This window comes from Ursus maritimus, unplaced genomic scaffold (genome assembly GCF_017311325.1).
Source record: "Ursus maritimus isolate PB19 unplaced genomic scaffold, ASM1731132v1 scaffold_19, whole genome shotgun sequence".
NCBI classification, from domain to species: Eukaryota; Metazoa; Chordata; class Mammalia; order Carnivora; family Ursidae; genus Ursus; species Ursus maritimus.
Window position 1 is genome coordinate 28,042,974 of NW_024424341.1, and position 15,110 is coordinate 28,058,083.

Sequence of the window (15,110 nt, forward strand, 5' to 3'; positions counted from 1 at the left end):
GAGAGAGGGAACACAAGCAGGGGGAGTGGGAGAGGAAGAAGCAGGCTCATAGCGGAGGAGCCTGACGTGGGGCTCGATCCCAGAACGCCGGGATCACGCCCTGAGCCGAAGGCAGACTCTTAACCGCTGTGCCACCCAGGCGCCCCCCTTTTGGCTTTTATTCTAGAACTAGGTCTGCTGACATTCAGTAATCTGGGAATATCACAGAGCAGGCAGAGTCAACAGGATTGTGTCAACTGCCTGTTTTAAAAAGGGGTGGGTGGTCCAAGTCCTCCCACCGCCTTCATGGGTCTGGCTGGGTCTTAATAAAAGTCTCACATCCAGCCAGTGTGCAGGTCAAGTTCCAGGCCGGCTCCCTCCCAGCAGCGAGCCTGGCTTTGGTTCCAGTCTTGTATGTGATGCTTCCACTGCCCTCTACTCCACAGGACCTAAGAGCCGGTAGCTACTCTGGTTCTGAACTGGAGCCCAGCAAGCTTTGGGCTTCAGCCCTGCCTCACCACTTTGCATTTTTACTCCAATGCTGGTCCAAAGAAATATTCAACTTGCTTTTGGGTCAAGCAGGGTGTTTTCTGGTTTTTACCTTTTCTTTTCTTTTTAATTTTTTTTTAAAGATTTTATTTATTTATTCGACAGAGAGAGAGACAGCCAGTGAGAGAGGGAACACAAGCAGGGGGAGTGGGAGAGGAAGAAGCAGGCTCATAGCGGAGGAGCCTGATGTGGGGCTCGATCCCATAACGCCGGGATCATGCCCTGAGCCGAAGGCAGACGCCCAACCGCTGTGCCACCCAGGCGCCCCTTTACCTTTTCTGTATCACTGTTGTTTTGGGGTCAAAGTGGGTATCACTTAACCGGAACGCTGGTACCCCACCTGACCTCCTCCCCTCTTCTTCCCTTGCCCCATCTCCCTTGAGTACTCTTCCCCCCTCCTTTTGTCCCGTCTCTCCGCAATCTGGCTCCCCTCCTTGCTGACCTTTCTTCTCTAAACCCCTCTCCAACCTCCAGCTTGCACCCACCCCTCACACACTTGCAGGCACTCGCTTGCACCTGGCGACACCTGCAGGGACACCCAGCCTTTCATTCACTCACATCCGTTCCCAGTAGACCCTTTGTATTCTCACTCCCTAAGGGGCATGGACTCCAGCCCACACCCACAGCTCTGCCACCCACTCACTCTCGACAACCACCTGCAGCAAATAAGCAGGGAGAAACATTTAAAGATCTACAAGAATTTAGAAAATTTACTCCCCAAGAATTGCCACTGTAGGAAACGTGAATAGATAATTTGTAATACTGGGATGAGTACAGGATAAATTGGGGTTTATGATACTGGGATGAAGAAAACTTTTCTAGCTATGACATAAATCCAGATTTCTTAAAAATGAAATCTGAGTAACATTAAAATTAAACTTTCAGGTAATATTATGAAAAATGAGTTTGTAAAGACAAACTAGGAAAACACCCACCACTCAAGATAAAGTCTAATTTCCTCAAAATAGCGGTGGCTTAAAACCATTAAGGACTCACAATCCAATAGTAAAATGATGAGGCAAGAATGGGCAGCACCCCAAAAGACAAAATACAAATATCCAATAAACTGAAAACTTGCCAAAGCTCACTCAATACAAAACAAAATGCAATGATGCCATTTATTTTTGCTGTTCAAACTGGCAAATTTGTCAAAATTGATGAGAGAGGATTGGCAAGCAGGAAAGAAAATAGGTATTTTTCTATCACTACAATAATATAAATTGGTAAAACCTTTTTGGCAGGGTAAATTGGGACCGGATTAAAATAGTCAAGGTCTCCACTCTCTGACCCAGCACCTGTACTTCCAGGAACAGTTCCTACAGCAACTTTCACGGGGCAGAGGTGAGTGAGGCTGCGCGCCTGCCGTGGCACCGCGGCCCCCTCCCGTGCCTGTCACCGGAGAGGCCATGAACTAAATGCTGCGGCAGCTAATGCTAGAGCGATGCCATTGTCAAGAGTGAGGGGCGCCTGTGTGCTGGGCATGTCACATGTGCAAGATAGGCTGCGAGTGAAGAGCCCGAATAGAATGTTCACATTTTTGTAAAAAAGTGGGTATGTAAACAGAAGGAAATATATCGAATGCTCACCAAAATGCTAGCAGTGGTGATTCCGGAGAGGCAGGGATAGAACGCGCTTGCACCTTATATATGTACACACACACACACACACACACCTTTTTTAATGAGTATATATTAGTCTAATTAGCAGAAAAATACAAATAAAAACAAATCATGATTAGTAAAGCCTTTCATAATCACTTTAAAATTTCTGAACATAATGAATGATGGGTATAGCTCGAATTTATCTGTCCTTATTCATATAGATAACCTATGAATTAAAGTAACCAACAGGTCCACTATTACAGATAAAGAGCACTATCAGAGTTTTCCCTTGGTCATAACTTCCTTTCCAAACTCTGCTGCTCGCATCCGGGCACAGTGTGACACCCCATGGCTAAGAACCAACTCACGAGGCCAGGTGTGTGTCAGAAACTCACCTGGTGTCTCCTGGCTGCCATGCCTACCAGAGCCTAAGCAGACACAGCAACTGCAGGAACAGGAAGGCCCAGATTCTCAGAGGATTCATCTACCCTTGCCAGACCAATCCCTCTGAAGATTCACGGACTTCCGTGTTTCTCTCCAAATCGGAAGTTTACAAAAGTAGCCAAGTTGCTCACCCAGAGGGAAACAGGGATATCCTCTGGCACAGGAACAGAGGTAAAAGGGATCAGCTGGAACATCTCTGAATTTAGAAGGAAGATGGCCCCAAGGGTCAGAGACATTGGTGGCAGGTCTCCGGTCAGGGACCAAGAAGGGGGAGAGCTCACAGGTCTCTGTGCTGCTGCTCCCCACATGTCATCCATCCAGTGGGGCTCACAAGCCTGTCTGTGGAGCCTCTCCAGCTCTCTACATCTACCATTTCTGCAGGGGCTGGAGATCGCTCCTAACAGCCCAGCAAGAAAACAAGCAGGGGATCCTAGGCTCAGCGATTACCCATAGTGACCAGATAATTATAAAGATGGGGAAAAACCATGGCTTAAAAGGGGGGGGGGCAGGGGGAGGACTAAATTCTCCAAAATGCAAAATTTTCCTTCTACCTTCCCCCATCATTTGCACAATTTTTGTCTAGTCCAAACGTAATTTAAAATGAGGTAGGTAGTTTCTCTCTCCTCTGCCTTTGTCTTTGTGGTGACTGTCGAGGCCTGTGCCATGGAAGCACTGGTCTCCTGTGCAGGCGGAGTGCCAGGGGTGGGCACTGGTGACTGGTGGAGTGTCTCAGTTGGCTATTTTCTCAATCTCGTCCAAATCATCCGTGTCCAGTCTTTCTATTTTCTTATCTGGGGAGAAAGATGAGAATTCAGAGAGAAATCAATGTGGGGCTACCATGGAGACACACACCTAGGGAAGGGACAGCACGTCAGGGAGAGAGGAAACACACAGGGTTCTGCCTGGCCTAGGAACGGGGCCGTGCCTCTGGCCACAGCGATCTTTCACTTGACCCCAAAGACTCCCAGTGCCTGAGCAAGGGACACAGCCCTAGGCCCCTCAGCCTGGCCAGGGCGGCGGCACTGTCATTTGAGTCCCTGGCCCTGAAAACTCGCCAGGTGTGCTCTTTGAGAACTTCCATTCTGTAGGAAAGGAGGGGACTGTGCAGGGACAAAGGCCTCTCTCGGGGCCACGGGAGAACCTACCCTTCCCCCCTCCCTTGGACTTCCCGTAGAAGGAAAGGGCCCTGGCGGGAGCCAGTCCCAGGCACTCACTAAAATGCTCCTGGATTCTGTTGAGGATGTTCATGCTGTGCTTGCTGTCAACCATGTTCACTGCCAGGCCCCTCTTGCCAAAGCGGCCCGTGCGCCCGATCCGGTGCAGGTAGGTCTCATTGTCTGGGTTCCCGTCCTTGTCCACGGGAAGGTCAAAGTTGATGACGACAGAAACCTGTTCGACATCAATACCTGTGTGAAAGAGAGGTGGAGAGGAGTCAGGACGGGAGACGAAAATCACTGCCAAGCAAGTGAGGCTGACACACACCAGCTTCAGGTGGAAAAAGAGTCTGTGCAGGCCGGCTCTGGGATTCAGGGACAGGGGCACGCAGCAGAACCCGGAGGGAAAAACAGAACTTGGGCAGGTGCTAACAAAATTACGACATCAGTAAGAGAGCCTCTGCTAGACACCAGGGGCTGCAGATGCAGCCAAAACCTCAGTGGGGACCCCAAAGACAACAGGCACCATCCTGAACCAGCGAGATGCTCGTCCATGTCCTTCCACCTCATGGGAGCCCCTGGCTTCTGTGACAGTTCTTATCTGCTGGGGGAATCCAGTCTCTCCCTGAAAAGAATGTCTGCACCAACCCCACATGGACTCCCCCAAACCAGCGGAGCCCTGTACAGGACTTCCCTGGCTACCCGCGGCCTGGTGGACAGACGCATTCTCTGCTCACCACGGGCACACACGTTGGTGGTCACCAGCACCTTCTCTTTGCCCTCTCGGAAGCGCTCGATGACCGCAGCCCTCTGCTCCACCATCATTTCTCCACTCAGCAGGGCCACCTGGTGGCCTTCTTTCGAGAGCTCTGCTGCCAGCCAGCTAGCTGTTTTGCGGGTCTGGAGTGAACAGAATTGTTTTAAATGAAGATAACCTGTTTAAAAACAAAAACAAAAAACCAAAAAAACAAAAACCTGCAAAAAGTGGCTTGTTGCGTTAAAGTACGTGAAGACCTGCTGAGTCAGTCAGCAGGATAGGCTTACCAATTCCACAAATAATTTTAGCCATGTCATTTTTTTGGATGAATTACTTAAATCATCTTAGCGTTCAGCTAGGAAGAGTGTGGTGTGAGCCAAAGGTCTTCATTCCCAAATAGTCTATATTCTTAATGTTTTATAATTATTTCATTGGATGTTATTTGGAGTGCTTCCCAAGTTATCTCTAAGAAGTGGGACCAAAGAAGGTTCAATTCTTCACAGTCTTTCCCTCATAACTCATTATAATCTGAGGAGAATACTCCCTGAGGCAGGTGGACGTGAATCATCATTTCCTTTCCGGCCACACAGGGCACCTGCTCCTGCTCAGCACTGCGGTGGAGCTGGCTGAGAGGGGGAGGGACGCACCCTCCAGTGCAGCTCCTCCCCCGGCAGGCCTGCTGCTGCCACTGCTACTCACATGGCAGAAGATCATGGCCTGAGCAATGGTGATGGCCCCGTAGAGGTTACACAAGGCCTGGAACTTCTCATCTCTGTTATTGCACAGGACGTAATACTGCTTGATGGTGTCCAGTGTCTCCTCCTCGCGCTTCAGTTTGATAATGTTTGGGTCTGGGACCACTTTCTGGGCAAATTTCCATACAGAGTCTTCGAAGGTGGCAGAGAAAAGCAGCATCTGGCAGTTCCTGGGCAGCATCCTGCAAGGGAAGACCCAGGTATGTGGCATGATCCCGAGTCTTTCCCTGGAAGCAACAGAAGGCAGCAGCCCCGCGCTTGCCTGGTCTACGTGCCCAGGAAGGTGGCAAAAGGGGGAAGAGAACAGCGGGGAGGAGGTGAGAGCAGCCGTGGGGCAGGAATGGGGCTGGTGTTAGATCCCCTAAGTCTCCTTCCTCAACCCATGGTCAGTGCCGATGAGGAAATGGCCCATCGAACGAATGCTGCTGGAAGTACTAGAATAAAGAACCTGACAGGAGCAAGAAGAGGTGTTTGAAGTAAAAGGAGAAGATGCTGCAGATCAGAAGGCTGAGAAGTTCCTCTTGGCTCAAGAGTTCCTACCTCTGGATGCGGATGCTCTGATCTTGGTGGCCCTGAGTAGCTATCATCACGTCAGCCTCATCCAGAACAAACACCTTGATCTTCTTGGGGTCAATGAACTTGAGCTTGGCACACCAGTCCAGAACAGTCCCAGGGGTGCCAATGACAATGTGCTCACTGATCTTCTGACCTCTTTCCACTGTGGAGACAAGATGTTTTCTGTGAGTATTTTCACGGCAAAACCAGCTTTGGAAATCAAAGCCTTGCCCATCCTTCCAGAGTTAGTAAAACAAGTTAATTCCAGATGTCAAAACACACACACAGGAGTGTTATCCAAAAGTCCTGGGTTTTTCTATTGTAAATCAGGTACCATGGCACCCATCTCGCTGCACCATGGTCAGGATTCCATCCTCTGCAGTGAGCCCTCAATAAGCACCATGTCTCCTTCCTGCTTCCTCCTGTGATTCAACATCATCCCACTCATTCTCCTCAGCATCACTCTCAGTCACTTCACATCATACATTCACTCACAGTTCAGATATTCAATTGGTAGTTTTGAGTCCCCGGAACCTGGCTCAATGAGTTTTTACTTTGCTAGACATTCTAATGTGCAGACAGTTTTCCTACGTACAAATTCTCTGGTTTAAAAAACACATTACTCTCGAATTATAGCTGGTGGAAGCTGAAACTGGTACAACCATCTATCAAAATTACTAATGCACATAGCCTGTGAGCAATACTCCACGATGAGGAATTAACTCTGTATGTATATTAACATGTGTGAAATAACATATATTCAAGGATATGCAAGCATGAAAAGTAACTAATGAAGAAAATATAAACCCAAAGGATGATGCCAGTTAAAGTAAAAAACTGCTGAGGAACTGATATGGAACAATCTCCAAAATACACTATTAAATGTGAAAAAAGGTTGCAGTGCAGTCTGCACACCAAAAGAGGCAAAAAAGAATACAAGTAACACATGTACGTGTGTGTGGGTGTACAAGTGTGTGCCTGTAGCCACACAGAGTTCTTCGGTGTGCGCATGAGAACTGGTGAGTACTAAGTGCCCGTACGAAGGGGAACTAGGTGGTTGGATGTATGGGAGGAAGAAGTTTCCACCAAATATTCTTTCAATTGAAACATGCGAATGTGTTACCTATTTTAAAAACAAAATTTAAAATTTGAGAAGGGCCTTTTGTTAGAAATTCATCAATTATCTACTGGAAGACTTTTGCATTAATGCTAACACATTGTAGTTCTCAACGTCCCCTGCCTGTAAGTCCAAATTGAACCTTTAAAGAATAACACGTTAAGTGTAGTTAATATATTAATCCTTCACACACAGTGAAGTCCCGTGTTACTACAAAACAATCCAGAGAAAATATATGTTGTTACAAGATTCTGGTAATTTCACTTAGATGTACCCACCAGTGTGAGATATCAAATAAATACACAAATTACATAACCAACCTAATAACTTTTGGATAAAGTAGTTTTGCTGCAAGCCAAAGCAAGACGGTTTTCTTCAGGAAAAGCTCTTCTGTGATCGTGTGGTGAACTGAACTAGCCATTTCTCTCTGTTGACTGACAAACTAGAAAATGAAGTGGGGAATTTGATACCCACTTTCTTGAAAATGAACACACTGTGTCTTCAATGAAAACAATACACTGTATTTGCTGCCACAATAACATTTAAGCTTTCAAGAGAAAAGTAGCGTTTTGGAAGACTTGTATGTACCACTAAGTTTGAGTTTCTTTCTTTCTTTCTTTTTTTTTTAAAGATTTTATTTATTTATTTGATAGAGATAGAGACAGCCAGCAAGAGAGGGAACACAAGCAGGGGAGTGGGAGAGGAAGAAGCAGGCTCCCAGCGGAGGAGCCTGATGAGGGGCTCGAACGCAGAACGTGGGGATCACGCCCTGAGCCGAAGGCAGACGCTTAACGACTGAGCCACCCAGGCGCCCCTAAGTTTCAGTTTCTTGATGTACATAAGCACCTCTGATGAGTTTGGTGGTAAGTATTAGGGCAAACAATTTAAAAAGTTTGTACAAAGAGATGTTTCAACATTTGGAAGATCAGCGTAACTCAGACGTATCTTCCAAGAGACCAAGGTATTTTAATGTAACGGTATGAAAAATTCAGTAATAGGATTTCAGACTCCATGTTGGAACTAATCTTAAGTAATTACCACTTGTTAAGTTTTGGTGTAGCATCCAAAAAGAACATCTAAAATTTCCTGAAAGGCCAGACTGTCTTCATATTCTTCAAAAGTAAGTTCTTTAAAAATTTCTCAATTTTAGCTAGAATGGCAAATATCAATAGATACAACCTGTATAAACAAAAATGTTCTGGGGTCCTCAGTAATTTTTTAAGATTTTATTTATTTATTTGACAGAGAGACAGCCAGTGAGAGGGAACACAAGCCGGGGGAGTGGGAGAGGAAGAATCAGGCCCCCAGCAGAGCAGGGAGCCCAACGCAGGGCTCAATCCGAGGTCCCTGGGATTATGACCTGAGCCGAAGGCAGACGCTTAACGACTGAGCCACCCAGGCGGCCCCTCAGTAATGTTTAAGAGTATAAGAAACCAAAAAGTTTGAGAATCACTGCTCCAGGCAATTATAAACTGCTGGGTCAAAGGGAGGTCTATCTGCAGTTTTTCTAAGCAATGCCCAACTGATTCCAGAAAGTAACTGTACCGGCGTATACTCCCCACCAGGAGTGTATGGGCATTCCAGTTCTTGGATGTCTCCAACAATACTTAGTATTTTCAGACTTCTATTTCTGCCCATCTGAGAGGCATACAGTGGTTTTAACTTACATTCCCTGATGACAAATGAGGCTTCTTTATCATCTCTTCCCATTTACCGGACACCTAAGTCCCTTCTTCTGTGAAGTGTCTGTTCAACTGGGCCTCTTTTCCTATTAGACTCTTTTCCTATTTAGACTGCTTACCTTTTCCTTACTGACTTGCAGTTTTATATACTCTGATAACTTTCTAATGAACCGTTTTCTACCTGCCCCTCCTCTCCACTTTAGTCCACGTTCTCTACATTACATTCTGTAGAACACGTGGGAGAAAAAATTGGTGGAACTATTTCTGGTTTTGATAAGACCAAGTTATCCGTTTGTGCTTCTAGTTTACTCTTACTATAGCTGTGCTTGTTTTTAAACAAAGGGATAGACCCCAACCTACCATCCTCACACCTACTAAACCCTTGTTAGTAATAAGCAGCTTCCAGAACTCTGCATGCTGAATTCAAAACCCTGTTTTCTCAGTGAAGAATGACAGACTTTAAGAACTCCATGACCATACAAAGATTTTTACAACTCAAAATCTTCTTTTAAGAGTAGAAGCGACTGTTAAATAGCAAACTTAAAACAGATTTGCTCAAAGTAATGCAGTGGGCCCTAAGGTCAATTGAACCAGAAAGTTTAATATCATCATCACATCTTCAAAATTCAAACACCCAACCACAATACTGTGCTCACTGCTTAGGTCTCACCCCTTTATACTTACATTTATTGCCTCGGACAGCGTAAGCAAGCTTTAGTTCTGGATGAAATTTGCCCATCTGCTCAATCACTTTTCCCGTTTGAAGAGCCAACTCATATGTTGGGGAGAGGCACAAACACTAAGAGGGGGATCATAAAGGTTGAGTTTAGGAGAGCCTTTTAGTAAGAGACAACAGGTTCTAAAGCAACAATATGCTGATCTTATCACCACTCAAAAGTGCAGGAACCACATCCTCTCACACCAGGCCCTCTTTTCAGCTGTAGACCCAAGCCTTCAGCAGAGAGCCCTGGCTGGGTGGATGCCTTTGGAAGCCACTGTTCAAGACTGCTGCTTCTGACGGAATTCTACCCAGGTTGTGGCCTAGTGCGTGACCTGGCTCTGCCTGAGCTACAGGAAACATTCAGACCCCTTTAGGGGCACCCCTATTAGGCCCCCCACCAGATGGCACTGCCTTTCCCAGGGCAGGGAAGCCAGGGCCCTCAGGATCCCTTGGCCCTCACCTGGGGGTATCTCTCTGCTGGTTCCACTCGGCTGAGCATGGCCAGGACGAAGGCAGCTGTTTTACCGGTACCCGACTGAGATTGGGCAATCAGGTTCTGTGGGCTGGATCAAGCAAGAATAGAAATGAAAAGAATATTGGTTAAATACAATACAGTGTCAAAAAGTTCTTTCTGGGTGGTAGGCATACAGAGCTTTCTCCCTTTAATCCAGGTTTTCTGCATTAAGCACAGTGATAATTTTTTTATATGTTGTGAAAAAAACTGCTTAAATATTAAGGGACATAATGGTTCAGATAGGTTCACACCAAGAAATCTTCACTCTAGACTCCAGCACAGCTCGAGTGTCCTCGTTTTGTATCCTAGGTGCCCCATGGAAATGAACACTGCAGAGTAATATCTGTGCCAAGGCAAATCCCCAAAGACCTTTCCTGTCAAGCTATAATGTGCCTCCAGGACTTGGGTCTCTGTGTGTTCCCTTTCCCTCCTTCATGAAGATGCAAGACACCAAGTCAAACAGACGCTTTAGAGGGAACTTTCACATTTTATTTCACGTAACCCAGTCAGGGAAATAGGTAGAATTTTTGTCCTTTTTTTTTTTTTTTTTTTAAGATTTTATTTATTTATGTGACAGAGAGACAGCCAGCGAGAGAGGGAACACAGCAGGGGGAGTGGGAGAGGAAGTAGCAGGCTCACAGCGGAGGAGCCCGATATGGGACTCGATCCCGGTACGCCGGGATCATGCCCTGAGCCGAAGGCAGACGCTTTAACGACTGCGCTACCCAGGCGCCCCAGAATTTTTGTCCTTAAATAAGAAAAATAATAGAGTTGAATGGAAAAGGTTACTACATAAAGCAGGATGCCAATTACCTACAGTTGAGGAGTCTGCTGAAGTTTCTCTCCTCCTCTGCCCCTCCCTGCACTCACTCATGCATGCGTGCACTCTCTCAAATAAAGAAATAAATCTTAAAAAAAAAAAACACAAAAAACCCTATTTTTCAAATTGCACAGAATAACAACATTAGCTTTCTCTATCAGTTTTGTTTGTTTTTAAAGATTTTTTTTAGGGGCACCTGGGTGGCTCAGTCAGTTAAGCGTCTGCCTTTGGCTCAGGTCATGATCCCAGGGTCCTGGGATCGAGCCCCTGCATCAGGCTCCCTGCTGAGTGGGGAGTCTGCTTCTCCCTCTCCCTCTGCCTGCCACTCCCCCTGCTTGTACTCTCTCTCGTTATCTCTCTCTCACTCTCTGTCAAATAAATAACATCTTAAAAAAAGGATTTTTAAAGAAGATTTTATTTATTTGAGAGAGAGCACATGCCTGTGTGCACATGAGCAAGGGGAGAGGGAGAAGCAGATTCCCCACTCAGCAGGGAGCCTGATGCAGGGCTCTACCGACTGAGCCAGGGAAGTGCCCCCTTCTCTCAGGTTTTTAAACTTTTAAAAAAATTTTAAAAGATTTTATTTATTTTAGAGAGACAGAGAAAAAGAGCGTGCGTGCTCGAGTGAGGAGTGGAGCAGAGGGGGAGGGACAGGGAAAGGGAGAGAATCTCAAGGAGACTCCATACTAAGCGTAGAGCCCTACGTGGAGCTCAATCTCACAACCCTGAGATCATAACCTGAGATCATAATCTGAGCTGAAACCAAGAGTCAGGTGCTCAATGCTCACCCAGGTGTCCCATCAGTTTTTATTGTTAAGTGAGAAAGGCAGAAGCTGTACCAAATTCCAACTGAATCTCTCTGCATTTGCTCAAGTGGTTTCCCTGAAGAAACATGCTGTCCCAGACATCTCATCTTGTTCTTAAGAACAATAACAGTTATTGGTATAAGACATTAAACCAAATCCTGAAGAAGTACACTTGAGGTCTGCATACTCACGGTTCAGCAAGCATCATGGGTAATGCGTTCTCTTGTATCTTGGATGGTCGATTGAAGCCCATGGCATAGACTCCCTGGAGAAGCTGTGGTTTCCTAGGAGGCCAGGAAGAGAAAGGATGGATTCCTAGTTGTTCAAACTGTTTTAAAAGCCTAGAATTTGATCTTTCCCTAAATCTAGCAAAGAATAACTCTTCCTATCTTTGTTAGACATATTTTTCTAATGCCTTAAAAAATATCTAAAATGAAACCAAGACACCATCTTTTCCTACTAAATCTTAATCTGCACCTTTTTTTTTTTAAGATTTTTTTTATTTCTTTGACAGAGAGCACAAGCCGGGGGAGCAGCAGGCAGAGGGAGAGGGAGAAGCAGGCTCCCCGCTAAGCAGAGAGCCTGACGGGGGGTCCTGGATCATGACCCAAGCAGATGGCAGATGCTTAACCAACTGAGTCATCCAGGTGCCCTTTAATCTGCAACTCTTGTGCAATTCCGAAAATACAGACTAGTTTCCGCTCTTGGAGAAATTAATGCTTTCAGCAGACCCACAAATATGACTGGCCTTGGAGGACAAATGTTCCCTGGATATCACAAGAGTGATATGTATTAATTCATATAAATTGTATAATTTGCATAAAATGAACTATAAAAGGCATATCTAAAAATATACTGCTTACTACACCACTAAGCTATGGAAGTCTCTTTAAGGAACGAGATTCAGTTTTAATGTCTTGGGGCAGATGTTAAATTGAACCACAGTCATTTTGTATTCCATGGTCCCAAAGCCAGCTGTGCAAGTACTCAGGACAATCAAGAAGTAAGAAAATTGATTCAACCAGTTTCTAGTACCTGATCAACAGTGAATAGGTAGGCGTGTTCAATGACCATACTCAACTTTCCAAATGCTCATATGTAGTTATTATGTCTAGTAAAAATCAAGACTAGGAAAGCACCAGCTTATGTAAGTAGCTGCACAACAAATACCAACTAAAGTTGTTCCTCCATCGCATTTACAATAAGCTCTCTGCTACCTCCACACTGACAAGATGTTCAACAAAACTCCCACCAGACTGTAAAGAAGAGTCAAACCAAGTCAAGACTTCTGTTCTCTGAGCCTTCCTGGGAGTTAACAGGCTCTCTAAATGGCAAATTCTTCTGGCGTATGTTGGTTCTCAGATACAAAGACCTCTGAAAGCACAACTTTGGTGTCTTCTGTTTGGAAGAAAAGGCTATGAAGCTCAGCAGATTTTGATTTGGTTGCTAAGGAAACAAAGTCACAAAGGAATGAAGATCCAAATGATCCAAGAGCTTCCGGTGGTTCATTATTTTTCTCTTATTTTGCAGATTAATTCAAAAATTTTAAGTACAAAACAAACCAAGGCAACTTAGGTTTCATTCTTTGTTCCCTCTAGCCAACAACTACTAAATCAGAGAGAACTTGACTTTCCAGAGAGGACAGTTCCTCACTGTTGGACTGAGGGCTCAAGTTCTTTAAATGAAAGAGCGTTTAAAAACCATCAATACTTGGAAAAGCAAACTGTCACTTCAGGAAACAAAAGAGAACATCTCACTGCCCTGATATAGTTTATAAACAGAAGCAGAGATGATAGATTTGCTGAATGAAGCCCCTGATGGGGGAAATACACATAAAAAATATAATTTCCTGAAAACATTAAAAAAAAAAAGCCACGCTTTAAAAAACTTATTCTTAGCTATCACTTCATTAATGACTTGATTTGGTTTTAGTTAGCTCTCGTATTTTAAATGTCTCTTACCCTAAAGCAGTGGTACTAAGTTGGCAAGAATGTGGCCCCTATTTGCCCACAGTGGGCATACTATACATTTTTCTGATAAAGGCAAAGAATCTATTAATTCCACCACTTTCTTATTCACCAGCTATTTTCTGTCTGATTCTGGTCCCGGCAGGCAGCAAGAACGGTAGTTATGTCTCGTGTTACTCATGACACCCAGCACAGTAGCATGTACATAAACCAAGGATTCATAAACACTCTTTACTAATATGCTGATGGAAACAAAAAACTTGGGATGACCTTCCCTAATTCTGCCTTTAAAATAAAGAGATGTTAGAAGTCATTCTTAGCACAGTGCCGTAAACGTGCTCCCTTGTGGCTTAATTCTGGGGGTTTTGTTTTGTTTTTTTAAATTCCGGAATACTGAAAGCTGCTTTCTGTTGTAGGTACTGGGAATCCTGCACAGGCTCTTTTGATCAATTATGTAAAAGCAGATAAAGTGTTTTCAAGACCGTAAACCCTGTAGGCTAACAAAAGGGCTTACCTAATAAGAAATGTTCCTGACATCCAGAAATCACCTGTCAGCCAATATTTTATTGAAAGTTCTAAGAGCATAAAAGAAAAAAGACTTTCAGCTATGATGAATAAATTTGTGGCATTTAAAAATCCCTCCCAAGAGGAGGAGAAGTGGGTAGCCAAAAGACAAGGGTGGGAGGGAAACCATCACCGTAAACTTTTTCATACTTTCTCAGTTTCAAATCATGTGAATTATTAACTAGTCAAAGAAGCAAATACATTAAGATTCTTAAAAATAAAGGTAAAAAGCAAAATTCCCAAAAGATCTCTGAGATGCTAAATTTTAGAAAGGTGGGACCAGCAAGGAACAGCTGTTCCAGAGAACAGACACTCACAGCCGAAGCTCCTCAAAGGACTTCACTGAGTAGAGCGGGGAGTTTGGGTCCCGCTGCAGGACTTCCACCTGGTTTGTGTTATCCACAAGGTTGCTTCTGATCAGCTTGTTGAGTAAGGACTGGGCAGCTCTGTCCTCTGTCGGGAAGATACCAGCAGGTTGTCTTCACATTCATTTGGCAAACCCACCCTCGTGAAATCTCTCTTACTCCCTGTCTCTGCACCAGCACCCGGGCAGCCGAGCATGGCTGGAGAAAAACAATCACACCTACAGGTCTCACTTTAGATTCTTGACCACTAGACTCAAATGGGCTGCCCTACCCTAAGTCTTCATGTTTCTATTCTTCACTCATTCATTCTTCTCAGATCTCCACCTCCACCTCTCTTCTCATCCCTCCACATTCTCACTCATCTGATGAACTTGTGTCTTCCTACACAGAGTTCAAGTGCTAGGAAGCACCTCCACACACTGCAGTAACACACCTACACACCCACCTGCATTTGTGTACACCCTCTCTACGTTCCCTCTGGTAACCTGGGATGAACAGCCTGCACTCAAGGCTAACCCCTACAGGTCCCAGCCCCTCTTGCCTATAAGGATATTTCTCCCGAAACTAACTCCCATCTTGCATTATCAGATCCCCCCCCTCCATGTGCCCACATTTTAACATCTCATTATAAACCTGCTTCCTCCTTTACCCCTCATCCCCATCCAGTTGCTGCCCCATTTCTCTACTCCCCTTTACAGGACATTCCCTGAAAAGGCTGTCTAAACTCACTGTTCCCACTTCATGTCCTCCCCTCCTGCTG

General features: G+C 45.1%; 2 protein-coding genes across 2 annotated transcripts in view; both read right to left on the minus strand.

The window, feature by feature from the left end:
* Nucleotides 1-2,209: 2,209 nt before the first annotated feature.
* The window catches only part of LOC103673567 (ATP-dependent RNA helicase DDX19B), a 45,578-nt gene continuing 32,677 nt past the window's right edge, over nt 2,210-15,110 (minus strand). Inside the window, exon 13 of the transcript XR_005835627.1 lies at nt 2,210-3,124. The gene's annotated coding sequence lies outside the window, so the exon portion shown is untranslated. The remainder of the gene's footprint in view (nt 3,125-15,110) is intronic.
* Nucleotides 2,210-15,110, minus strand: part of DDX19A (DEAD-box helicase 19A) — a 20,871-nt gene continuing 7,970 nt past the window's right edge. Inside the window, exons 4-12 of the mRNA XM_040633572.1 lie at nt 14,303-14,438; nt 11,646-11,738; nt 9,775-9,877; nt 9,278-9,392; nt 5,780-5,957; nt 5,184-5,421; nt 4,465-4,627; nt 3,788-3,979; nt 2,210-3,364 (exon numbers count right to left, since the gene is read on the minus strand). Coding sequence (XP_040489506.1) covers nt 3,303-3,364; nt 3,788-3,979; nt 4,465-4,627; nt 5,184-5,421; nt 5,780-5,957; nt 9,278-9,392; nt 9,775-9,877; nt 11,646-11,738; nt 14,303-14,438 — 1,280 coding nt within the window. The 3' untranslated portion in view covers nt 2,210-3,302. The remainder of the gene's footprint in view (nt 3,365-3,787; nt 3,980-4,464; nt 4,628-5,183; nt 5,422-5,779; nt 5,958-9,277; nt 9,393-9,774; nt 9,878-11,645; nt 11,739-14,302; nt 14,439-15,110) is intronic.